This window comes from Aedes albopictus, chromosome 2 (assembly GCF_035046485.1).
Source record: "Aedes albopictus strain Foshan chromosome 2, AalbF5, whole genome shotgun sequence".
In the NCBI taxonomy this organism is placed as follows: Eukaryota; Metazoa; Arthropoda; class Insecta; order Diptera; family Culicidae; genus Aedes; species Aedes albopictus.
In genome coordinates this window covers 270,885,783-270,913,429 of record NC_085137.1, presented here as the reverse complement: position 1 = coordinate 270,913,429, position 27,647 = coordinate 270,885,783, and the positions used below count along the sequence as shown (strand labels likewise).

The 27,647-nt window shown below is 51.4% G+C and overlaps 2 protein-coding genes across 6 annotated transcripts in view; one reads left to right on the top strand and one right to left on the bottom strand.

Moving 5' to 3' along the window:
• Positions 1–27,647, bottom strand: part of LOC109406001 (inactivation-no-after-potential D protein) — a 1,280,913-nt gene that overhangs the window by 365,863 nt on the left and 887,403 nt on the right. The window lies entirely within an intron of this gene.
• LOC109406183 (putative mediator of RNA polymerase II transcription subunit 12) lies at positions 311–7,122 on the top strand. Of its 2 annotated transcripts, XM_062851780.1 has the most exons (3): positions 311–3,745; positions 4,110–4,177; positions 4,234–7,122. In XM_062851780.1, exon 3 carries the CDS (start codon positions 4,321–4,323, stop codon positions 6,982–6,984), a length of 2,664 nt encoding a protein of 887 aa, XP_062707764.1. In that variant the 5' UTR covers positions 311–3,745; positions 4,110–4,177; positions 4,234–4,320; the 3' UTR covers positions 6,985–7,122. The 2 variants fall into 2 exon arrangements, with proteins under 2 accessions (XP_062707764.1, XP_062707765.1); XM_062851781.1 differs by having other exon boundaries at positions 4,110–7,122.

Genomic DNA, 27,647 nt, shown 5'->3' with positions numbered 1-27,647 from the left:
GCAATCGAAGGTCGAAACAGCGAAAACTGTAGCGGACGAGCTCCGCGATTTCGTCGATAAGAGGCATAAGGTCTTTTGTTTTTTGTGTGCTGCCAACCCTTCGTCGCCAGGTGATGATCTGGTTCTCTTTGGGGTGGATGCTGGAGTAGTTTCCGTCCCAACTTGCTTTCCCTTCACCTTGGTACTTCTACCGGGAGGTGCTCCGGTTTTCGCCTGCTGCGGTACTGCCGCCAGAGCGTTTTTAGTCGCCGTCAACTCCTTAATGTCCTTAATGTCCTTGTGCACGACCTCGTGGCAAAAATCCAAGGTAGCCTTGGGTCAGCCATCAAAGACTGGAAACGACTGATGCAGAGAGCGGAAGCCGCTGAAACCGAGTTGACGGCGACTAAAAACGCTCTGGCGGCAGTACCGCAGCAGGCGAAAACCGGAGCACCTCCCGGTAGAAGTACCAAGGTGAAGGGAAAGCAAGTTGGGACGGAAACTACTCCAGCATCCACCCCAAAGAGAACCAGATCATCACCTGGCGACGAAGGGTTGGCAGCACACAAAAAACAAAAGAATGTGGATGCCAGACCGGTGAACGAAGCGATTACCGGCGGAAATGAAGACACCCCATGGCGTGAGGTCCGGAACAGGAAGGACAGAAACAGAAAGGATGGCGCCAAAACGAAAAAACCTATCAGAAGGAGAAAGAAAGGTGAAGCGGTCATCGTGAAAACCAGCGAAGACACGTACGCCCAAGTTTTGCGGGCCATGAGGACGGATCCGCAACTCCAGGAGTTTGGTGCTGACGTCCAGAAGATCAGGCGAACCCAGGCAGGAGACATGATCTTCGAGTTGAAAAAAAGACTCGAAAAACAGAAGCTCAGCGTACAAAGAGCTAACGGAGAGAGTAATGGGTGAAAAGGTTCAAGTGAAAGCTATGTGCCCCAAAGCGACGATTCAATGCAAGGATCTGGACGGGATTACCACCGAAGAGGAAGTGATAATCGCCATGCGGGAGCAATGCGATTTGGAAGGTGTGGGGATATCTGTACGCCTGAGAAGAGGACCGTTCGGAACGCAGGCAGCGTCGATAAAACTCCCAGTAGAAGCAGCCAACAAAGCGATCAAAGTCGGCTGTTCAGTATGCTCACTGAGGTTGTCCCATCGACCGGAAGGGTGCTACAGGTGCCTGGAACACGGCCACCTGGCGCGGAATTGCAAAGGAATCGACAGAAGTAAGCTATGCAGGTGGTGCGGTCAGGAAGGGCACAAGGCGCAAGACTGCAAAAACGAGCAAAGATGTCTGTTTTGTGTTGACAAAAGCCGCAACAGACATGCGACGGGAGGGCCTAGATGTCCGGCCTTTCAGCAGACGCCAGGTGCTAAACCACAGTGGAGGTAACTCAACTAAACGTCAACCACTGTGACACAGCACAACAATTGCTGTGGCAATCTGTATCGGAGTCGAAGTGCGATGTGGCTATCCTCTCTGAGCCGTATCACATACCAGTTGGAGACGGTAACTGGATCGCAGACAAAGCGAAGACAGCTGCCATTTGGACGATGGGGAAGTACCCCATCCAGGAACTAGTGTTTCAGGCAAACGAAGGCTTCGTGATTGCCAAAATCAACGGAGTTTTTGTTTGTAGCTGCTACACACCCCCTCGATGAACGATTCAACCAGATGCTAGACGAGCTAACCGACGAGCTGTCCGACCGAAAACCGGTCATAATCGCCGGGGACTTTAACGCCTGGGCGGTTGAGTGGGGCTGCCGCCTCACCAATCAAAGAGGGCTTGCCTTGCTAGAAGCGCTAGCAAAGCTCGACGTGCACTTGGCCAACGAAAGAAGCAGGTCGAGAATCCATAATCGACGTCACCTTCTGTAGTCCCGTGTTAACGCGAAACATGAACTGGAGAGTTTGCGACGGATACACTCACAGCGACCACCAGGAAGTTTGGTACAGCATTGGAGTATAACCACGGAGTACACTAGCTGGCAGACATCCTCGCGATCGAATGTGGAAGACGAAGCAGTTCAACAAGGAGCTTTTCATCGAAGCTATCAGAAGAGAAGACCCGGGGTCGAATTTGAGGCCGGAAGAATTAACGGCAGCGCTGGTGCGAGCGTGTGACACAACCATGCCAAGGAAGTTCGAGCCGCACAACAGACGTCGTCCGGCATACTGGTGGAGTGAGGCGCTTCGTGACCTCCGTGCAAAATGCCTCAAAGCCAGAAGGCGGATGCAACGAGCTAAAACCGACGGCGAGAGAGCAGAACGCAGAGTAGTGCTGAGGGCCGCGAGCCGCTTTGAAGGAGGAAATTAGGCGCAGCAAGAAATCAAGCTTCAAGGAGTTATGCCGTGATGCCGATACAAATCCGTGGGGAGACGCATACAGAGTGGTGATGGCCAAAATCAGAGGTCCTGCGGTACCCACTAAAACATGTCCAGAAAAGCTGAGAGTGATTATCGAAGGGTTGTTCCCTCAACACGAGCCTACGATTTGGCCACCTACACCATACGACCATGCAGGAGAGGAGAGAGTGAGCATCACCAACGACGAGCTCATAGCAGTGGCCAAGAAAATGAAGGTGAAGTAAGCCCCCGGACCAGATGGGATCCCCAACGTAGCGTTGAAAACAGCTATTGAGTTAATCCAGATATGTTCCGGACGTCACTTCAAATCTGCCTGGATGATGGACATTTTCCGTCCCAGTGGAAAAGGCAAAAACTGGTGCTACTACCGAAGCCAGGCAAGCCTCAGGAGGCTTCCGGCCGATATGTTTGCTGGATACGCTCGGTAAGCTGCTGGAGAACGTCATCCTTAACAGGCTGGCGCCATTTACAGAACGGGAGCAGGGACTTTCGAAGATGCAATGCGGATTTCGAAGAGGGAAATCTTCGATAGATGCCATACGAACGGTTTTTGATACTGCCGATAAAGCAAGGAGGAAAACGCGACGGGGTAACCGCTTCTGTGCCGTCGTCACAATCGATGTGGAGAACGCATTCAACAGCGCAAGCTGGGAAGCCATCGCTGCAGCGCTGCACGAGATGAAGGTTCCTGACTACCTCTGCAGAATTTTCAGTAGCTACTTCGACAACCGGACTGTTACCGGTACCGTTGAGATGGGCACCCTATCCCAACCGGTCCGACCGCATGACTGATTAACACGTCATGCCTCATCGATGCGATGGAACAAAAACAAACACGATTACCATTAGTATACAGCGTGAAGAATTTCGGCTTACTATTTTACTATTTTTTCTTATAATTATACCTTATAACGAACAGTTAGTGCTTAAAACTAGTTTGTTCATCCAATTATCAACTAGTAGAGGTAAGAACGTTGAACTTATAGCTAAACTTAAACTGTAAATTATAAAACTATTCCAATGTCAAATCACAATCGATGTGGAGAACGCATTCAACAGCGCAAGCTGGGAAGCCATCGCTGCAGCGCTGCACGAGATGAAGGTTCCTGACTACTTCTGCAGGATTCTCAGTAGCTACTTCGACAACCGGACTGTTACCGGTACCGTCGAGATGGGCACCCTATCCCAACCGGTCCGACCGCATGACTGATTAACACGTCATGCCTCATCGATGCGATGGAACAAAAACAAACACGATTACCATTAGTATACAGCGTGAAGAATTTCGGCTTACTATTTTACTATTTTTTCTTATAATTATACCTTATAACGAACAGTTAGTGCTTAAAACTAGTTTGTTCATCCAATTATCAACTAGTAGAGGTAAGAACGTTGAACTTATAGCTAAACTTAAACTGTAAATTATAAAACTACTAGCTGTCCCGGCAAACTTTGTCTTGCCATCTTGTGGTGGTTTGACAACTGTTGAGCTCAAAATAGCACCGCACTCTGGTCGTGTTTTGGTCGTGTTGATTTTCTTCCCAGCTCATGGAAAATCAGTACTTTTTCAATTTTGTTACTTTTCTAGCTGATTTTCCAAACTTTTTGTACATATAAACACAGCCACCACGAATACGAACCGAACCGTGCAAGAGTCATCCTGATCGGTTCAGCCGTTCTTGAGTTTTGTTGCCTCAAAGGGACTTCAAACTCATTTTTATATATATAGATTCCAATGTCAAATCAGGAGCTAAGTCTAACCTTGAAGTTGGACAGAGAAATAGAAGGGTCTAGAACACTAAGGACCACTGAAAAGTAAGTTGTTAGTTTAAGAAAATTAAATAATTGAACTAATTTAAACTACGTTACAGTTTTGAAGCATCAATAAACTAGCTACAAACATCAGTGTGTAGCCCTTTGTTTCCTGTCGCAACAGTTCTTCAAAATTTTCATCCGAGATGAGTCATCATCCCGAAACGAGCAAGAAGTATGGATGCGGTGGATGTGACCGGCCAGACGAAGCGGACAACCTGATCCAATGCGTCGCCTGTGATGCGTGGTGGCACTTCAGTTGTGCCGGCGTTACGGGATCAATTACCGATCGTTCGTGGATGTGCACCCGCTGTAAACGCACCTCTCGCGCTTCCTCCAGAGCCAGTGTCGCTAGTCGATCGTCTTCGCAACTAGCGGAAAGTATGGCACGGCTGCGTGAACGCCAAGAGTTGCAGAAACAACGCACAGAGGTGGAAATGGAAAAGAAATTCCTCGAGGAGCAACGAAAGCTGCTGGAAGCATCGATTGCCGCCGAAGAGGAGAGAAGAAGCCAGGTGAGTTGTACGAATAGCCGAAGGAGAGTCCAAGATTGGATCGAGAACAGCGCGGACCAGACAACGAGCGCGGCGGAGGGAAATCGCCAGCCAGTGGTTCAGCAGCACGAAACTCATCCACATCAGGGGAATTCGGATTACGCGGCGGCGGCAGGTAATTTGGACATCCAGCTGCATAGCTCCCCTCTTCGTGATCGAACAATCCCTGCATTCGAGACCACTGAAGACTTTAGCGATCTCCAACCACTGCCGGAGGTGATCAACCAGCACAATGCCAGGGACCTAATCCGTGAATTACGCGTGAGACTGGAGCGGTGCTTACTGCAGTCGGAGCCAACATCACCTCAATTGGCGGACCTGCAGCAACAGCTGCAGCTATGCAGAGAGGAAATCGAAGGAATGCATTTTACTGTGCACCGTTTAGCGACTGCGTCGACGCCAGCGGCCCAAACGGACAACATGGGAACAGCGGTAAGCAGTAACGACAGGCTAGTACAACCAGCTGAATCGCTAGGTGCCATCCCAAAGCACCGGCCGAACGAGTTCCTTCAAGGTAAGTGTCATGCCTCCGAAAACCAAACCGAAAGAATACACGAAAACAATCTCTCTCAACTGAAGTCATATCCAACCATGCAAAATCCCCCCCATGAGCAGCAGCGTATAACCCACGCGCGCTCTAATGCAATGAATAACGAGCAATCGACTGTTACCCAACACACTCCTTTCCCCCCTGCAATAACCCAAGTACCACACCTACAACAGTATGCTTTCGGGTACCAACCCCCAGTGCAACAAGAATTAGTGCTTCCGCCCCTAGTGCAGCAGCCAACAGTGCAGCAATCAGCTATGCAGCAACCTCCAGTGCAGCAGCATGCAGAGAGTCAGCATCCAGTGCAGCAGCCACCAGTACAGGAGCCGTTGTTGCAGTCACGTACGGGGCAGCAATCCGCAATGCAGGAGCCACCGGTGCAGCAGTATATAGAGCAACAGCCTCCAGTGCAGCAGCCGCCGTTAGTGCAGCAGCTCGCTGTGCAGCAGTCAAAGATGCAGCAGCCGTTGGTGCAGCAGATAGATCGTCAATCTCAAGTGCAGCAGTATGCAGCGCAACAGCTTCCAGTGCAGCAGCCTTCGGAGCGGCAACCCGTGATGCAGCAGCCGTCAATGCAGCAGCTAATCGAGTGTCAGCGTCCAGTGCAGCAGCGGGAGCCTTTGGTGCAGCCGCGTATAGTGCAGCAGTCTCAAGTGCAGCAGTATCCAGCGCAACCGTTTCCAGTGCAGCAGCCTTCGGAGCGGCAATCCACGATGCAGCAGCCGTCAGTGCAGCAGCATATCGAATGTCCGCGTCCAGTGCAGCAGCCTTTGGTGCAGCCGCGTATAGTACAGCAGCCTCAAGTTCGTCAGTATCAAGTCCCTCAGTATTCAGAGCAGCAGCCTTCGGTGCAGCAGTCTGCGATGCAGCAGCCGTCAGTGCAGGAGCATGTAGAACGTCATCATCCAGTGCCACAGCCATCAGTGCAGCGAGGTCAAATCCAACAGCCAATGCAGCTGGCGCAGCCACCGTCAATGCAGCAGCCGCTGATGCAGCCATCTTCACTTCAACAGCAGTCAGAGCGTTGGCCGTCAGTGCAGGCACGTCCGGTGCAACAGCATCCAGTCCAGCAGTATGCAGAGCAGCCAAATCTGCTGCCACAATTTCCAATGTGGGCATCACCGGTACAACAGCTTTCAACGCAGCAGCCTTTGAGGCAGCAACATCCTGTCGGTACTCCGCCAATATCATCTGAAGGTGCGGCACCAGACGTGAACGGGCAGGAGAGGAGAGTAGACGAACTGCCAACGCCGCAACAGCTAACCTCTCGTCAATCTTTAGCACGAGATCTGCCTACGTTTTCTGGGGATCCAGCCGAATGGCCGATATTTATCTCCAACTTCGAGTACACGACAAGAACATGCGGGTATACAAACGGAGAAAACATGGTGCGCCTAGAAAGATGCTTGCGAGGACATGCATTAGAAAGTGTGCGCAGTCGCTTAGTCTTTCCAGCTGCCGTACCTCAAGTGATAGAGACGTTGCGGATGAGATATGGTCGTCCGGAGTTGCTTATCAACGTTTTGTTGCAGAAGGTGAAAGCTATGCCCAGTATTCGGGGGACAAGTTGGAAGCCCTCATTGAGTTCGGGATGGCGGTTCAAGAACTGTGTGACCACATCGATGCGGCGGATGAAAGAGCGCATTTGTCGAACCCCACTCTTCTGCAGGAACTCATTGGAAAGTTGCCCTCAGATCAGAAGCTGATGTGGGCAGGTTTTAAGCGCGGCCGTCCGGGAGTGGATCTAAAGACATTCAGCGAGTATATGGTCGGCGTTATGCAAGATGCTTCAAGTGTGGTGCTCTTCGAACAGGATTCACGGAAGATCGGGACCAGAGAGAAGACGAAAGGGTTCATCAACTCGCACGTTACCAGGCCAGACGAAACACTCTCTTCGACGACGTCGCAGCAAAAGCCGAGCGGGTGTCTTCATTGCGATAAAGAAGGCCATAAGCTTCGAGAATGCCAAGCATTCAGGGCATTTTCCGTCGACGATCGCTGGCGACGTATTCGGTCACTGAACGTGTGTCAAATATGTTTGTACAGCCACGGAAAAAGATCCTGTCGGATAAACAACCGGTGCAATGTGAATGGATGTCAATTCAAACATCATCCACTGCTGCATGGAAAATCTACGACTCCGACAACACAAGCAGGTAGTACTCACACTCACCAGCTACTTGATTCAGGTATCCTATTCCGGATCATACCAGTTACGCTTCATGGGAAGTCTGGTAAAATTGACACCTTTGCCTTTCTGGATGAAGGCTCTTCATCAACGTTGGTCGAACGTAATCTGGTAGCGCAGCTTGGCTTGACTGGGGAACCGCAACCAATCTGCCTCAAATGGACCGGAAACACGTCGCGGGAAGAGAAGGACTCTCAGCTAGTATCTATCACCATTTCTGGACCAGGGCAGAAGCGACCTTGCAAGCTGGTGAACGCTCATACCGTGAGGAACTTGAATCTACCAGCACAAACATTCGAGCTAGAAGAGGCGGCAAAAAAGTTCGCTTATTTGAAGCAACTGCCGATTCAAAGCTACCGCAATGCAAAACCGGAAATTTTGATCGGAGTGGACAACATAAAACTTGCTGTGCCGCTGAAGATAAATGAAGGAGATGGATCCGGACCGATCACCGTTACAACACGACTGGGGTGGTGCGTATATGGGCGACAAAGTTCTCGAAACAACGAAGGATTCAGCTTCCATATTTGCGGATGTACGAGAGACGATGAGCTACACGATACCGTGAAGCAGTTCTTTGCGGTGGAAGAGAATGGAGTGAAGCATCTAGAACCTACGCTCAGTCCGGAAGAAAGGCGAGCTCAGGAATTGCTGGAGACAACGACTAAGCGAGTTGGTAGCCACTTCGAAACAGGCCTACTGTGGAAGGAGGACGAGATCGAACTACCGGACAGCTACGGCATGGCGTTGCGAAGACATCAGTGCCTTCAACGGAGAATGGAGCGTCAACCAGTTCTGAAAGAGAACATAAGTCGACAAATACTAGAATACATCGACAAAGGCTATGCTCATCGGGCAACTTCGACAGATCTGGAGGCTGCGGACGCCAGGAGGATTTGGTTTCTACCGTTAGGAGCCGTAACGAATCCAAATAAACCTGGGAAGGTGCGTCTTATATGGGACGCGGCTGCAAAAGTTTCTGGTGTATCGCTGAACAGTGTCTTGTTGAAAGGTCCGGACCAGCTAACATTGTTACCGGCTGTACTGTTTCGCTTTCGGCTGTATTCCGTCGCTGTTAGTGGAGATATAGAACAAATGTTCCATCAAGTGGGTATTCGACCTGAGGATAGAAACTCTCTGCGCTTCCTGTGGAGCGAAACTTTCGATGGACCAGTGGAGATTTACCTTATGGACGTAGCTACGTTCGGCGCAACGTGCTCGCCTGCATCAGCGCAGTACGTGAAAAATCTCAATGCCACGGAACACCAGCAGCAATACCCAAGAGCCGTGGAAGGAATATTGAAGAGCCATTATGTCGACGACTATCTCGACAGCTTTGGCAGCGAAAGCGAAGCGAAGAAGGTTTCAACAGAAGTGCGCCTGGTACATAGTAACGGCGGTTTTCATCTCCGCAATTGGAGGTCGAACAGCAAAAGGGTTTTGGCAGCACTTGGAGAAACAGCCCAAGAAGACAATAAAAAGCTGTATCTTGAACCGGATGAACAAGTTGAACGCGTGCTCGGGATGCTTTGGTCCTCAAGTACGGACGAGTTAAGCTTCTCCACTTGCTTGAGAGAGGACGTCAGGCAGCTCTTGGATAGCGGTAGTCGTCCGACGAAACGGCAGGTGCTCCGATGCGTAATGTCTTTGTTCGACCCTCTCGGACTTTTGGCATTCTTCGTTATTCACGGGAAGGTTCTTATTCAGGACTTGTGGCGAGCTGGGACAGAATGGGATGAAGCAGTCGGCGACGCAGTATTTGAACACTGGAAACGTTGGACGAAGATGATCGAGTCTGTAGCAGCGGTAAGAATACCGAGATGTTATTTCCTTCGAGCAACAGAACAAACGTACAAAGATGCCCAAATTCACATTTTCGTGGACGCCAGTGAGATAGCGTACTCGTGTGCAGCTTACATCCGCACGGCTGTTGGAGATGGAACGTTTGCCTGTGTTTTGGTCTCTGGTAAATCCAAAGTAGCTCCACTTAAACCGATGTCTATTCCGAGATTAGAGCTGCAAGGGTGTGTACTCGGTGCACGTTTGCTGAAATTCGTCCAGGATAATCACCCTATCATATTCTCCAAGAGGTTCCTCTGGACGGATTCTACGACAGCGAGAGCATGGATCAGCTCGGATCCAAGGCGCTACAAACCTTTCGTAGCTCACAGAGTTGGGGAAATTTTGGAGACTACGAACTAGGGGTCGCAGTACCGACCACTTTTGATGAGTACCGGTATTTCGGTACTGGGGCTGACAGTACCGGTAGTACCGGTAAAATACCGGTACTGGGAAATTTTTCACTAAAATAAAGAATAATCTATTTTGCACTAGAAATCCACAATTTACCAGTTATTTGTGAATTCCGATTTTCAAGGAAGTCATATAAGCTAAACAAAATGCTAAGTTTAAAAAAATATAGATACATAGATAAAAAATATAGGAATAAATTAGTTGTTTGAATACTGTTTTTGGAGCTATTCTTTAGCTTCTACGCAGTTTCATAGGCAGTATCTCGGTCAGTTTGAAATGAAACAAGAACAACTATACCTAAATCAGATAGATAGCTGCAAGGTGAAAATAGAAGAAGGTTTAACTTATTTTTCCTTGATGAGGCTATCAACGGATTCTAAAAACATAAGAAATAACAAGAAATCCTAATCTAACGAGTTTTATTTCAAGCTAGTGAATTCATATCCAAAATTCAACGTTCATTAAATCGATCATTGCTATGATATCCTGGATTTTCAGAAAGGTTGCATATATGTTTGTTTGACAAAGCACTTGGTTTCAAATGTTTTCGTTTATTGGCATTGCATATTGGCTATACTAATGACCAGATTACAGCACTTCGGGATAGATTTCACGGTACCGAAAGTACCGGTACCAAGGCTCAGTCAGTACCGGTATTTCGGTACCAAAATTTGGTCGGTAATACCGGTATTTTCGGTACCGGTACTACCGGTACTACATCCCTACTACGAACGTCAACGAATGGCGGTGGGTACCGTCCAAGCATAACCCAGCAGATGAGGCAACCAAGTGGGGTCGGGGACCATACTTCAGTTCGGAAAGTCAGTGGTTCAACGGGCCAGAATTCCTGCGACATCCAGAAGAATCGTGGCCTAGGAGAGACAATTCCATCGAGTCTACAACCGAAAATATCAGACCTTCCGTATTGTTCCATATCGTATTCGTGCCGACACTAGATTTTGAACGCTTTTCATCATGGAATAGAATGCTGCGCACCGCAGCCTACGTTTTACGTTTCATCTGCAACATCGCTAAGCCAATACAAAAGCTTCGTGGCTCGCTTTCACAAGCTGAGTTGCTCCTCAGTGCAGAACGGACGATTTTGAAACTCATACAGCGAGAAAGTTACCCGGACGAGATTGCTACCCTTGAGAGGAATAAATCCGAATCAACGGAACTACCCCTAGATCGGAGAAGTAACTTGGTCAAGTTGATGCCCACCTTTGACGAATTCGGATTGTTGCGCCAGCGAAGCCGTATTGTTGCTGCGGAGAACGTGAACTACGATACACGATTTCCGATAATTCTACCATCGAAGCACCGTGCTGTCAACCTTTTGGTAGAAGACTATCATCGTCGCTATCGGCATGGTAACAACGAAACCATTGTCAACGAACTTCGTCAACGTTACGTCATTTCGAATTTACGTCGTATCGTGAAGAAGGTGGCATATAGATGTCAGCTTTGCAAAATCCGTAAAAGTCGCCCGTGCAATCCACCGATGGCGGCACTTCCTCAAGCCCGCCTGGCGATGAATATCCGTCCATTCAGTTATGTAGGCCTGGATTATTTTGGTCCACTCCAAACGAAAGTAGGACGCTCAAACGTGAAAAGGTGGATCGCCCTTTTTACGTGTCTTACCGTAAGGGCAGTACACCTCGAGATAGCTTATAGTTTGTCAACGGCCTCCTGCATTTCTTGTGTACGACGGTTCATCGGTCGCCGAGGATCGCCGATAGAAATCTTCAGCGACAATGGAACGAACTTCCAGGGGGCGGAACGCATATTACGGGAGCAGATCGACAAAGAACTGTCCACGACATTCACCAACGCGAACACGAAGTGGAGCTTCATTCCTCCTGGAGCTCCACATATGGGGGGTGCTTGGGAAAGGTTGGTACAGTCTGTCAAGGTAGCCATGAATGATGCCTATGCAGAGGGGAAACTGAATGATGAGGAACTGCAAACGCTGGTTGTAGAAGCAGAGAGTATTGTCAATTCGAGGCCTCTGACATATTTGCCGTTGGACTCCGAGGAGTCTGAAGCTTTAACACCCAACCACTTCCTTCTGGGAACTTCTAGTGGAGCGAAACAGAGCGGTGCCAGCATTGGGGAATCACAGAAACAATTACGTGATACGTGGGAAGCAATCCAATGTCAGCTCGACAAGTTTTGGCAGCGTTTCCTGGTATAGTATCTTCCAGTTATCAGGAGACAACCGAAATGGTTTGACGAAACCAGACCCTTGAAGGTGGGTGACCTTGTCCTGGTCGCGGACGGTGCTAGACGTAGCGAGTGGGCACGAGGGAAGGTTACGCAGATCTTCGAAGGATCTGATGGCCGAGTTCGCCAAGCGACCGTACAAACTCAACAGGGAGTCTACAGACGACCAACAACTAAGTTGGCTGTGCTCGACGTACATGGACAATGTGCTGCCCCAGAAGGTGGAGGGAAGCACCGGGGGGAGACTGTTACCGGTACCGTCGAGATGGGCACCCTATCCCAACCGGTCCGACCGCATGACTGATTAACACGTCATGCCTCATCGATGCGATGGAACAAAAACAAACACGATTACCATTAGTATACAGCGTGAAGAATTTCGGCTTACTATTTTACTATTTTTTCTTATAATTATACCTTATAACGAACAGTTAGTGCTTAAAACTAGTTTGTTCATCCAATTATCAACTAGTAGAGGTAAGAACGTTGAACTTATAGCTAAACTTAAACTGTAAATTATAAAACTATTCCAATGTCAAATCAGGAGCTAAGTCTAACCTTGAAGTAGGACAGAGGAATAGAAGGGTCTAGAACACTAAGGACCACTGAAAAGTAAGTTGTTAGTTTAAGAAAATTAAATAATTGAAATAATTTAAACTACGTTACAGTTTTGAAGCATCAATAAACTAGCTACAAACATCAGTGTGTAGCCCTTTGTTTCCTGTCGCAACACGGACCCTGTGCTACAATACCAGCGCAGGACAGATAAACGCTCCGGTAAGCGCAGGCGTCCCACAGGGATCCATTTTGAGTCCGACGTTGTGGAACGCAATGTACAACGGGAGCTGACACTGAAGTTACCGACAAACGTTAAGATCGTTGGATTTGCGGACGACATCACGCTGGTTGTAGTTGGAGAGTCACTACTGATAGTGGAGACGCTTTCTCCGGAGGCAGTAGACACTATTGAAAACTGGATGCAGGGGAAGAAATTGTCCGTTGCCCACCAGAAAACGGAGCTGGTGTTGATCAGCAACTGCAAGGCGGTGCAAAATGCAGCCATCGTTGTCGGAGAACATGCCATAGCTTCAAAGCGGGAGATAAAGCAGCTCGGCGTAATGATTGATGACCGGCTAAATTTCAACTGCCACGTCGATTACGCCTGCGAGAAAGCAGCAAAAGCGATCACGGCTCTGTCGAGGATCATGCCGAACAACTCGGAAATAAGCAGCAGCAAGAGACGATTATTGGCTAGCGTGTCTACGTCAATCCTGCGGTATGCTAGTCCGGCTTGGGCGACAGCGATAAAGACAAAAAGAAACCGAGTGCAGCTTGGCAGTACATACAGGCTGATGGCCATGCGGGTAGCGAGCGCCTACCGCACAATATCATCGGATGCGGTGTGCGTGATTGCCGGGATGGTCCCTATCGGCCTCGTTCTGGAGGAGGACAAAGAGTGGTATGAAACCAGGGGCACTCGGGGAGTTCGGAAAGCAGCACATGTCGCCACGATGACGAAGTGGCAACACGAGTGGAATACCACAGCGAAGGGAAGGTGGACCCACCGCCATATTCCAAATCTGGCGAAATGGATGAACAGAGGTCACGGAGAAGTAAATTTCTATCTGACGCAGTTCTTGTCAGGCCATGGTTGCTTCAAGAAGTACCTACATAGATTCGGACACGCACGAACGCCGTTTTGTTCCGAGTGCGGAGATGTCGAGGAAACACCGGAGCACGTCGTCTTCGAGTGTCCACGTTTTGCTGTGGAGCGTAGTGAGATCACAGAAACCTGCGGTGCTGGTATAAGTGCCGATAACATCGTGGATAGAATGTGCCGTGACGAAGCCAGCTGGAACGCGGTGAACTCCGCGGTAACGAAGATGATGTCATTTCTCCAGCGGAAGTGGCGAGAGCAGCAAATGAACGATAGAAGAAACAATCCGGGGTAAGCGTAGTAGTTCCGTCCGCGTGTGGTAGATCCGCCGTCTGGGACTACCGGTGTCGTGAGCAATTAAGGTGTGGAGCTTACTGGCTCTCGGCCGGTATTCGGGGGAACTTCCTACGTCGGAGAACTCTCTGTCGAAGTAGGATAGATCCACTGCTGGGGAGTATCCGAGTAGTGCGCGTGAAGTCATTGTGCTCAATGGCACACGGGCGGTAACGGGAGAACGTCTTTCGTCGGGGACTTCTCTGTCGGAGTAATACAGATCCACCGCCGGGGACTGTCAGAGTAGAGCGATCGGGAAGAAGCACCGGAGCATGGTCGTCAGGGCGCCTGTGAACCGGAAGCCGTCTCCAACCGGAATCGCAGGACCGACCTTGGCATCTGCCCGGGAAGTCGGTAGCGGGAGAAGTTTCAGTGCCGGTAAACTCTTCGTCGGGTAGGGTATATCCACCGTCGGGGACTATCCGAGTCGTGCGCGGAAACCTCGAGTGCTGATTGGCACTCGGGCAGCACCGGGAGGGCAATGTTCTCGGAGCAAATTAGTAGGAGCTGATGAACTCAGCATGGCTTTAGAATAACAAATTTGATAAAGGTGGTACTAACATAGAGTTTACCGCTCAATGGCGGTACATTAAGCAAACAACAAGCTAACCGGAGCCAAAAGGCTAAGAACGATTAGAATAACAAATTTGAAAAATAGCATGTATGTCGCTTAGTGGCGATACTGGAATATTAACAGCATACTAACGAAGCGGTGCGCATAGCATGAAGCAGACTAGAATAACAAATTGGTGATGGTGCACAAGGCACATAACGCCTCCCCTCCGAAGAAATACTGCATGGTGGTACCGGAGGGGAATTTAAGGTGGAGGTGAACTAGGAGAGTGTTTTTAGTGGGTAGGCGCACATTCGAATCCCACACAGCGTCTTTAGAAGATTTTTGGACTCCTAGAATAAAAAAAAAAAAAACACACACACACACACACACACACACACACACACACACACACACACACACACACACACACACACACACACACACACACACACACACACACACACACAGCAGGGACGGATGTCCTGGGGCCTGACGCACCCCCCCGCTTGCGAGTCAGCCGCGTAGTTGCCGGCTAAGAATAGGACTACTAACCCCAATTCAAGGTGTCAAGCGACCCGTGCCGAGGAATGAGTGATCGAGGGGGTGAAAAAGATGCTCGATCTTTAACGGAGCCTGTGGGGTACCTGGGCACCCCCCACAGTATGCTGTCCCTTACCGCGTTAATGCAGAGCTCTGGCGTGGTGGACATTATTTCTCGTGCAACTCGTGGGAACAATGAGCAAGAATTCAAAATCAAATAATTTAGGTGGAAGTAGCGGTGCGATCAACCCCTTCGCAAGAAGCGGGTTGATGAGGTCTCCTAATAGGAGAAGCGAGGAGTCAGGTGCTGGAAGCTGCTTACGCAGCTCAAGCGTGGGAGCTCCTGTCCACTCCACGGCAAGCCAGCCGGCGGAGGTCATGGACGGAGCATGGTTGCTGAGGGCCATCAGCCAAGCTGCAGAAAAAGGACGGCCCGCATTTGAGGTGGCTGAGCAGCAGCTCGGCAAAATTATCGACTTTGCGACAACTAAGTCGAATATAAGCAAGGACCTGAAAACGGCCTTGCTTCGGCTTAGGGCGTCTGTCGATAATGCCAAGCAGGAGCACGCGGTTGCGTTGCTGGCTGCAGCAGCGGCGGAACCCGCAAAGGAGAAAGCGTCTAAGTTTACGCAAACGGAGGCCTTCTCCTTCGCGGGTAGTCCGAAGAGAGTGGAAGCGAATGCTCGCGACAAGCATTCGCAGAAGCGGGCGAGGCAGCCGTCAGGTGAGGAGCTGTCTGGCGGCGCCCGCAAGGCCAGGCGTATAATAACCCCGAAAGCCGGTGGTAACGCTGGAAAGTCGGACCCCAGCCAGGGTTCCCGGAAAGCTGGGAAGGGTGGGCCTGAAAAGGCCGGCCCGTCCCGGAATGATGGGAACAAGGGGTTGCGACCAATGGTGGGCCCTCAGCAGCCGCAGAGCAGGGCGATCCAAGGAGAGGACCCTCCTTGGACAAAGGTAGAGCGGAAGAGGAAGAAGAAGGGAAATCCGCAGGTAGAAGCGCAGGTCGCCAAGCCAAGGCGTAGGAAGGCAGGTGCCAGGCGCGAAAAAGGTGACGCTATCGTCATCAAGACCGAACAGTCGAAATACTCGGACGTCTTGAAGGCGATGAGGTGCGACGCCAAGCTCGAGGGTCTGGGAGCCGACGTACGCAGTATCAGACGTACTCGTACGGGCGAAATGATCCTGGAGCTTAAGCGCCAGAAGGATCACAAGGGCGCCGCCTATAAGAGGCTGGCAGAAGAGGTCCTTGGAGATGGAGTGGAGGTGAGGGCTCTTACGCATGAGGCGACTCTGAAGGTCAAAGACCTAGACGAGATCACCGAAGCGGAAGAGCTCGTCACGGCACTGCGGCAACAGTGCGATGTTCAGGTGGCCGCCACAGCCGTCAGGCTGCGGAAGGGGCCAGCAGGGACACAGATAGCTCTGGTTCAGCTACCTGTGGCGGATGTTAAAAAATCCGTTAAAGTAGGGAGTATTAAGGTGGGCTGGTGTGTTTGTCACCTGACATTCCACGAGCCACCTGAGGTTTGCTTCAGGTGTCTGGAACCAGGACACAAGTCGTGGGACTGCAAAGGCCCCGACAGGCGCAAACTGTGTAGGCGATGCGGCGCTGAAGGTCATAAGGCCCAAAGCTGCACGAGTCCGCCCATCTGCATGATCTGTACCGGGAAAACCTCGAAAAACAGACATGCGATGGGTGGTCTAGGGTGCCCGGCCTTTAAGAAAGCCGCAGTGAGCAACAAATCACAGTGCAGGTAACGCAGCTGAACCTGAACCACTGTGATGCGGCTCAGCAACTGCTTTGTCAGGCGGTTTCTGAGTGGGAGACGGATATCGCCATCATATCGGACCCATACCGAGTACCCGCCGGCAACGGCAACTGGGTCGCGGATGGGACCAGAAAAATGGCGGCGATATGGACGACGGGTAAATACCCCGTTCAGGAGTTGGTGTCTACTACCTATGAGGGCTTCGTGGTCGCCAAAGTAAACGGGGTCTTCTTCTGTAGCTGTTATGCGCCTCCGCGGTGGCCGATCGAGCAGTTCACGCAAATGCTGGACCGCTTAACGACCGTGCTAACAGGGCGAAGGCCGGTGGTAATAGCGGGCGACTTTAATGCCTGGGCCGTGGAATGGGGAAGCCGTTTCACGAACCAGCGGGGTCAGATCCTGCTAGAAACACTGGCCATCTTAGATGTCGACTTGGCTAATGTCGGTACCAAGAGTACCTTTAGTCGAAACGGAGCGGAGTCAATTATTGACGTGACCTTTTGTAGTCCTGGCCTAACAAGTAGTTCGAACTGGAGAGTAGATGATGGCTACACTCACAGCGACCACCTGGCGGTTCGCTACAGTATCGACTACAATAACAGCAGACAGCGGATAGAAGAAGAGGCGGCTAGGCCAAGGCCAAGCCCTCGCAGGTGGAAGACATCATACTTCGACGAAGGGGTATTTAGGGAGGCGCTCCGCCGTGAGCGAAACTTAATCGGTTTAGACGGCGACGAGCTGGTAGCGGTGCTCTCACGTGCGTGTGATGCGACCATGCCTAGGCGAGTCCACCCTAGAAATGGGAGGCCACCGGCTTACTGGTGGACCGACGCGATTGCGGACCTGCGCCGCGCCTGCCTACGGGCTAGGCGGCGGATGCAGCGAGCACGATCAGAGGAAGAGCGAAACGAACGGCGGGTGGTGTTCGCCGCTGCAAAAGCCGCGCTTAAGGCCGAGATAAGAGCAAGCAAAAAGGCCTGCTTTGAGGGTCTCTGTCAGAGTGCCAATACGAACCCGTGGGGTGACGCCTACAGGATCGTTATGGCCAAGACGAGAGGTGTGATGGCTCCTACAGAGCAATCTCCAGAGATGTTGGAGGGGATCATTGGAGGACTTTTTCCGCGTCATGATCCTAGTCCTTGGCCTCCTTTTGTAGGACAGCCGGGGACTGGGGCTGGCGATGAGGAGAGGGTCACCGATGTGGAACTTGCGGGGATAGCTAAGTCCCTTAGCGTAGGTAAGGCCCCAGGTCCGGACGGAGTTCCGAACCTGGCCTTAAAAGTAGCTATTGCAGATGCTCCCGAGATGTTCAGGTCTGCTATGCAGAAATGCCTGGACGAGGGAGTTTTCCCAGAAGCTTGGAAGAGGCAGAGCCTGGTACTATTGCCAAAGGCGGGGAAACCACCCGGAGACCCGTCGGCATATAGACCAATATGCTTGATTGACACGGCGGGGAAGGTGCTCGAAAAGATCATCCTCAATAGAATGTTGCGGTTCACCGAGGGCGAAAATGGTCTTTCGAGTAACCAGTACGGCTTCCGGAAGGGGAGGTCCACCGTAGACGCTATCTTGTCGGTTACAAAAACCGCCGAGAAAGCACTCGAGCCTAAGAGGAGGGGAATTCGTTTTTGCGCGGTAGTGACTCTGGATGTAAGGAATGCGTTTAATAGCGCCAGCTGGTCTGCTATTGCCGATGCGCTCTTGCGTCTGGGGATACCGGAGTACCTGTACAAGATTCTCGGAAGTTACTTTCAGAATCGTGTACTAGTCTACGACACGGAGGTGGGTCGGAAGTGCTTTCACATAACCTCAGGAGTCCCGCAAGGTTCCATCCTGGGTCCGGTGTTATGGAATGTCATGTACGACGAGGTGTTGAGGTTAGAGTATCCAGTGGGAGTGGTGATTGTCGGATTTGCCGACGACATTACGCTCGAAGTCTACGGTGAAACGATCGAGGAGGTAAAGTTGACTACCAACCACTCGATCAAGGTTGTGGAGGCGTGGATGCGGTCCAGAAAACTGGAGCTGGCTCACCACAAGACAGAGGTGACGGTTGTTAACAACCTGAAGTCGGAGCAGCAGACGGAGATCAGTGTAGGAGACTGTACTATCCTGTCAAAGCGCTCCGTCAAACACTTGGGCGTGATGATCGACGATAAGCTTACCTTCGGTAGCCACGTCGATTATGCCTGTAAAAGAGCCTCCACAGCTATTGCGGCACTGTCCCGGATGATGTCCAATAGCTCTGCGGTGTACGCCAGTAAGCGCAAGCTTCTGGCTAGTGTTGCTACATCCATACTTAGGTATGGCGGCCCGGCGTGGGGCACCGCGCTAAGAACTAAATGCTACCGACGGAAGCTGGAAAGTACTTACAGGCTTATGTGCCTGAGGGTTGCGAGCGCGTACCGTACCGTGTCACACGACGCTCTCTGCGTCATTACTGGTATGGTGCCTATCAGCATTCTTATCAGTGAGGACATGGAGTGCTTCGAAATGCGCGGCACAAGAGGCATACGCAGGACTGTCAGGATGGCCTCTATGGTCAAATGGCAGCGCGCGTGGGACAGTTCCACCAAAGGAAGGTGGACCTATAGGTTGATACCGAGGGTAGATAGTTGGATTAATAGGCGCCATGGGGAAGTCACATTCCACCTGACACAGGTCCTTACAGGTCATGGTTGCTTCCGACAGTATCTACACCGTTTCGGGCATGCGGATTCTCCCGAATGCCCAGTGTGCAATGGTTTAGAGGAAACGGCGGAACACGTTTTGTTCGTGTGCCCGCGTTTTCGCACAATGCGTGACCGCATGCTTGCCACATGCGGGGAGGACACAACTCCGGACAACTTGGTCCAGAGGATGTGTAGGGATGAGTTTGGCTGGAACGCCGTTTCAACGGCTATTACCCACATCGTCTGGGAGCTACAGAGGAGGTGGCGCGTGGACTCGGAGAATGGCTAGTCCAGATGCAGTACAAGAGGTGGTCCAGGGGTTCGGAGTCGGCTTCGTAGGTCATACCGGTGCCCTGCGGTCGAGATCGACCCTTACAACGATTAAGTGGCCGCGGAGAGGAAGTCCCGGTAGCGGTGCTGTCGTGGCGTCGGTCTACTGGGTTGGATTCGAGCCCGCGGTTGGAAAGGGGTCCCCGGCAAGGGTCGGGGTAGGTGAGATCCTGCTGTCTGCAACCTACGGATGCATCTGATAGGGCCTGAAGGGTAGTGATACCCTTCCTTTGCGGGCAGGTCAGATCGGGTTGCATGTGGGCATCAGTTCTTGATGTCCGCTCAGCAGTAGGGCGCGGGCGGGGTTGACCCTGCCCGCCTTCCGAGGACAAAGGGAGTGGCGAGGACCACTCGGGAAACTGGCTAAGCGCCAGCATGCTACCGTGATGGACTCTCCAAAGCGAGTCATCGATGTTCGTTGCTGCAGGCTACGCAGCTAACCTTGTGGGTGCGATGTGCACTAGCCCCTCTCTGAAGCAATACCTTCTTGGTGGTTCCGGAGAGACGTAGGGTTTGGCGACCATAGGAATGGTTTAGTGGGTACGAGGAGAGAGTAGTCCTGGATTTTACTTTTGTTGTAGAAGACGGCCTGTCAGACCTACACTACCCTGACCTTCTGTTAGGGTGTCTGTTGAGCAGATTATCCCCCTATGGTTTAGAAGGAAAAAAAAAAAAAAAAAACACACACACACACACACACACACACACACACACACACACACACACACACACACACACACACACACACACACACACACACACACACACACACACACACACACACACCCACACACACACACACACACACACACACACACACACACGCGGGATAGCGGCCATACAGGTGATGGGTAGATTCCCCATTGAAGAAGTGATCGAGTGTTCGTACGAAGGCTTTGTGGTTGCCAAAATTAATGGAGTCTTCGTTTGCAGTTGCTATGCACCTCCAAGGTGGTCAGATGAAGAGTACAACAGGATGTTGGATGCACTCACGGACACGCTGGTCGGGCGGAAGCCGGTAGTCATCGGAGGAGATTTCAACGCCTGGGCCGTGGAATGGGGTAGTAGGCTCACCAATGCTAGGGGGTACAGCCTACTGGAAGCCCTGGCGAAGCTGGATGTGAGGCTTTGCAACGATGGTATGGCCAGCACATTCCGCAGAGACGGCCGTGAATCCATCATCGATGTTACGTTCTGTAGTCCGTCGCTTACGGAAGACATGAAGTGGAGAGTCAGCGAGGAATATTCCAACAGTGATCACCAGGCGATCCTCTACAGTATTGGCCGGCGAGCCTCTACTTCGACGAGGAGAACGCTAACATGCGAACGAAGGTGGAAGACAAAAGAGTTCGACAAGGAAGTCTTTGTCGAGGCGCTGCGGCCATACGTCGGTGCAACCCTTGATGCAGGTGAACTAACGGAAGCGATTGTTACGGCATGCGACATAGCAATGCCGAGGAAGATAGAGCCCAGAAACAGAAGACGGCCAGCGTATTGGTGGAACGCGACGATCAGTACCCTCCGTGCTGCTTGCCTCCGTGCTAGGAGACGCTTCCAGAGGGCCAGAAATGAAGCTGAGAGAGAAGCAAGGCGAACCGTTTTTCGGGGAGCTCGAGCCGCTCTTAAACGCGAGATAAGGCTGAGTAAGTCGAACTGCTACAAAGAGTTGTGTCGAGAAGCCGACGCCAACCCCTGGGGCAATGCGTACCGAATCGTGGTATCGAAGCTCAAAGGTCCAGCAGTACCCGTGGAAATGTGCCCGGACAAACTAAGGAGGATCGTGGAAGGTCTTTTTCCGCACCATGGCCCAACGTTTTGGCCTCCCACACCATACGCAGAGAATGCAGAAGAACCCAACGAAGGTGCTCGGATATCCAATGCAGAGTTGCTGGTAATTGCGAAGGGGCTCAAGATCGGGAAAGCTCCCGGTCCGGATGGGATCCCGAACGTAGCAGTTAGAACGGCGATATTGGCGTTTCCGGACATGATCAGGATGGTGCTCCAAAAATGCCTGGATGAAGGCTACTTCCCAAACGGTTGGAAGGTTCAAAAGTTGGTGCTTCTACCGAAACCAGGAAAGCCGCCGGGGGACCCAGGATCGTATAGACCGATCTGCCTGCTGGATACCCTAGGAAAACTGTTAGAGAAGGTCACCCTTAACAGGTTGACAGAATACGTCGAAAGTGAGAGGGGACTGTCAGCGATGCAATTCGGATTCCGTAAGGGAAAATCGACGGTGGATGCGATTCGGGTAGTCATCGAGAATGCCCAGAAGGCGTCCAAGAAAAAACGGAGAGGTGATCGATTCTGCGCTGTGGTAACGATAGACGTCAAAAATGCGTTTAATAGTGCCAGCTGGGAGGCTATCGCCGTAGCGCTACACAGTATGCGGGTTCCCGATTATCTGTGCCAGATTTTACGGAGCTACTTCCAGAACAGGGTACTGGTGTACGAGACCAACGAAGGGCAGAGGTCTATAGAAGTAACGGCAGGTGTTCCACAAGGGTCCATACTAGGCCCAACACTCTGGAATGCCATGTACAACGGCGTACTGTCGTTAAAACTTCCCAAAGGAGTCGTCATTGTGGGCTTCGCAGACGACGTCGTGTTGACGGTAATGGGAGAGACTCTTGAAGAAGTTGAAATGCTGGCGACGGAATCAATGTCCACTGTTGAAAGATGGATGACTGGGGTCAAGCTACAGATTGCCCATCACAAAACGGAGGTGCTTCTGGTCAGCAACTGTAAAGCAGTCCAAACGATGGAGATCGTAGTCGGAGAGCATGTTATCACATCGAAACGAGCTTTGAAGCATCTAGGAGTGATGGTCGATGATCGACTTAACTTCAAGGAGCACGTTGACTACGCCTGCGGAAAGGCAGCGAAGGCTGTCAATGCTATAGCGACGATCATGCCGAACGTCGGGGGACCACGAAGTAGTAAGACGCGTCTTCTGGCGAGCGTAGCAGGCTCAATACTCAGGTATGGTGCCCCAGCATGGGCTGAAGCACTGAGTACGAAGCGGAATCGAAGAGCGCTAGACAGCGCATTCCGACTCATGGCCACTCGGGTCGCCAGCGCGTACAGAACCATTTCGACGGAGGCAGTCTGTGTTATCGCGGGAATGATGCCCATTTGCATCACCATCGCCGAAGACGTGGAATGCTACCAACGCAGAAGTAGCAGGAGCGTAAGAGATATCGTCAGAGCGAACTCGTTGGCTAAATGGCAGCAAGAGTGGGACAATTCGGCGAATGGCAGGTGGACTCACCGGCTTATCCCTAGCGTGTCAGCGTGGGTGAATAGGAAGCATGGGGAGGTGAACTTCCATCTGACGCAGTTCCTGTCCGGCCATGGCTGCTTCAGGAAGTACCTGCACCGGTTTGGGCATGCTCTTTCGCCCTTTTGCCCGGAGTGTGTTAACGTGGAGGAGTCACCGGAACATGTCGTTTTCGAATGCCCCAGGTTCGAACAAATTCGCGTCTTGCTGGGCGGAGTGACAGTCGACAACATTGTCGAAGAGATGTGTCGCGATGAAAACACGTGGAACGCTGTCGACAGAGCAGTAACGAGGATGCTGTCCGCGCTGCAGAGGAAGTGGCGCGAAGACCAGAGAGCGGCGGAACGCGATCCGGGTAGGTATGATCCACCGCCGGGGACATGACTGAGTCGTCCGTAACGTGGCACCGGTTTTTGGTCGTCGGAGCGCCGGTGAACCGGAAGTCCACCACCAACCGGAATCGCCGGACTGACTTCGGCACCTTACTGGTCGGGATAGAAACATCGGTATCGGGAGAACTTCCACCGCCGGGGTTTTTCTCCGTCGGAGTAGGCTAGGGCCACCGCCGGGGACTAGACCGAGTCTATCGCGAAGAAGCACCGGAATTTGGTCGTCGGGGCGCCTGTGAACCGGAAGCCAGTCTCCAACCGGAATCGCAGGAGAGACCTCGGCACCTGTCTGGGAAGAAACGGTTTCGGAAGATGTTCCACTGCCGGGGAACTCTTTGTCGGCGTAGGGTAGATCCACCGTCGGGGACTACACGAGTCGTGCGCGGAAAGCTGGAGTGCTAAATGGCGCAACGGCGGCACGGGGAGGACACCGTTCGGAGCAAGTTAGTAGGATCCGAATGCCTTGCGTGGTATTAGAATAACAAATTGTGTGTATGTTGTACCTATGTGTCGCTGAATGGCGATAATAGGTACTAACATTAGAACGTGTAGAATAACAAATTTGAAACTAAGCATGTTGTCCGCTTAATGGCGAGCCAACACCAACCGGAGTAAGCAAAATACGAGACGTGTATGAGTATAGATTAGGAGCGACAAAAAGTGCATGAGCACAGTAGCAGAAGAGCGCATGAGCGCATTGCCCCCCCCTGAAGCAGTCGCATATCAGTGGTACCAGATTGATCGAGGCATCAAGGTGTAGCAGAGTTTTTCCAATCGGTTTTCTCTGCTGGGGAGGTTGGGAGGAAAAAAAAAAAAAAAAAAAAAAACACACACACACGGGGCAGCAGGGACAGGAGTCCAGGGGCTTGACGAACTCCCCCCTCACGGCCTTCTGCGAGTCGGGTGGGAGCTTGGGAACCATTTCCTAAGCAAAAACCATTCACACATCCGTGTGGATTACCACCTTTGGCTCTTCCTTCGGGGAGTGACCGAGCTTCTGGTCTCCAGATAGCTCAAGCGGAGGATGCCTAGGATGTGGTGGGGGTTCAACAGTGGGCTCTGTTGGATCCCCATAAAAAAGCCTCACATCTGCAAGCAACTCCGTACAAGCGACCTGGTACCGCTTCCAAAGTGCCTTAGCCCAAACACCCGGAGAGCTAATCGGCACATCAGGATATATGCCAGTAACATCCTGATTATGGCATACTGGTCAACGCAACGGACAACGGACATGTTAAGGAATACGGATCGGATGGCGACGATGGGCTGGTATTCGTGCTATTCTACTCCCCGAGTAAAGAAGGGTGACACCAACTTGAAACGGCGAGTGGGCTAATGGTGCGTCTGCCTCCGTCCCGGTAAAACCTTGGCAGGCCTCCGGATGCGTTCATCATCTGTACATCAACTTTGATGCGTACTAGGCTCGGATGTAACATTCCCGACTAACGCTGATCTGGCTCTGGACACGTACCCCATGAAGGAACGTGTTCAACCCTCGCTTGGCCTCCCTGTTTCATAGACAACCAAGAGATCATGAAAGCGACTAGATACAGCGGATGGTGATAGCGGTGCGCAGGGGGGACCCTGAAGAATGGAAGATTATACAACGAACAACGAAGCAGGAGCGGCAAATCCGTTTGCCAGGACTGGGTTGGTGAGGACACCACCATCGCAAACCCAGTCAGTGCAAGGGCAACAGAAGGAGCACCAACAGATGCAGCAGCAGCAACAACAGCAGCAGCAGTACAGCGCTTGGTCGAGAGGACCAAAACTACCAAGGGTAGTTGCAGCAAAAAAGCTGATTGATGAGCTGCACGAGTACGTCGATAAAAGAAGTAACGTGCACAAGGACATCAAAGCGTTGGTGATTAAGATCCAGGGGGCTCTTGGATTGGCAGTAAAGGAGTGGACCAGTATGGCTCAGAGAGCTGAATCGGCTGAAAAGGAGTTAGCAAACGTGGCGAACCGAACGTCAGAAGCGCGAAGGGTAGAAACCATCACAACTGCGGAGGAAGTCAGTGTCGTGGGAAGTATCCCTCAGAGGATGCAAACTACGCCCTTCTTCACGCCGAAGAGGCCAAGGGCTTCGCCAGGAGATGTTAGACCGGGCGGCTCCAAGAAACATAACGACGCCCCCGTTACCGGTGCTCACCCACCAGCGGAGAATGTTGTAGCAGCAGGCAGCCATACCTCATGGCAAGTCGTCGGCAAAAGGAAAGGGAAATCGGGTAGTAAAAGCAGGTCCGAAAAACGAAAGTTCATCAGGAGGAGAAACAAAGCTCTTATCGTTAAAGCGAGTGACGACTCGTATGCGGAAGTTCTACGCACCATGCGGACGAATCCGTATCTTAAGGAACTAGGGGAAAATGTGCAGAAAATCAGACGCACCCGTAATGGGGAAATGATCCTCGAATTAAAAAGGGATTTAAAAGCCAACAGCTCGTCCTACAAAGAGCTTACCGAGAAAGCAATGGGGGGCAAGGTCGAAGTCAGAGCCCTGTGCCCGGAAGCAACCCTTCAATGCAAAGACTTGGACGAGGTCACATCGGAGGATGAAGTAGGTTTTGCCATGAAGGAGCAGTGTGAACTAGGAGAAGTCCAGATGTCCATCCGCATAAGAAACGGGCCCTCTGGCACGAAGGTGGCATCGATTAAACTACCGATCGAAGCAGCCAACAAGGCACTAAGAGTTGGCAAGATCAAAGTGGGCCGGTGTGTGTGCCCGCTGAGTATTTCTCAGCAACCGGAAGTGTGCTACAAATGTCAAGAGTACGGCCACCTGGCACGAAATTGCAAAGGGCCGGACAGAAGCAAACTATGTAGAAGGTGCGGAGAGGAAGGCCACAAGGCTCAAGATTGTAGTAAGCCCCCGAAATGCCTAATCTGTGCTAATGCGGAGAACAACAATCACCCGACAGGTGGCCGAAGATGCCCAGCCTTCAAGCAAGCGAGTGGAACTAAGTCCCAGTGGAGGTAATTCAAGTCAACCTCAACCACTGCGATACAGCACAGCTTTTGCTGCGACAAGCCGTTGTAGAACAAAAGTGTGATGTTGCTATTATTTCGGAGCCATACCGAATTCCCCCCGAAGATGGAAACTGGGCAGCAGATAGGGCAAAAACAGTAGCAGTCTGGACATCGGGAAAATATCCCGTTCAAGAAGTGGTGTACTGCGCAGATGAGGGTTTTGTGATTGTGAAAATCAATGGAATCTTCATGTGTAGCTGCTATGCACCCCCAAGATGGACGATAGAGCGGTTTAACCAAATGTTGGACAAAATAACGGAGGAGCTAATCGATCGAAGACCAGTCGTGATTGCCGGCGACTTCAACGCTTGGGCGGTCGAATGGGGCAGCCGTCTCACAACCCCAAGGGGAAGCAGTCTACTAGAGGCTCTGGCTAAGCTAGACATAGACATAGCCAACGTAGGTAGCACCAGTACGTATCGTAGGGAAGGTAGGCAGTCTATCATCGACGTCACCTTTTGTAGCCCTGTGCTGATGAGAGCGATAAACTGGAGAGTGAGTGAGGAATACACCCACAGCGACCATCAAGCCATCCGGTACCATATTGGAGGCAGGACTCGGCTGGAGACAAGTGGAACACAACTGAATGACCGGAGGTGGAAGACATCCAACTTCAACAAGGACGTGTTTGTGCAGGCGCTAAGGCTGGAAGACAACTCACTGAATCTCAGTGCAGACGAGCTGGTAGCGGTACTATCCCGTGCGTGCGACGCGACAATGCCAAGGGTGGGTAACCCAAGAAACAGTCGACACCCCGTCTACTGGTGGAACACAACGATTGCTGATCTGCGTGCACAGTGCTTACAAGCTAGAAGGAGGATGCAGAGGGCTAGAAATGACGGTGATAGGGAGCAACGAAGGCTACCTTACAGAGCAGCAAGAGCCGCTTTAAACAAGGCGATTAACACTTATGTGGCCGGCAGGGTACCCGGGTACCTTTTTCAATTTCAAATCTCGATATTTTAATGGTTGTTGAGACTAGGATGTTGGAACTCTGTTAGATCTTAGAACTCGTGAATATACATCTATTAATGGGGTTGACCGAATTTTAAAGTGAGGAGGGGCAGGGGGAGGGGCTCCTGCATTTTTTTATTACGTGGAAGGCCGGCAGGGTACCCGGGTACCCACGAAATTGAAATGATCATATCTCCG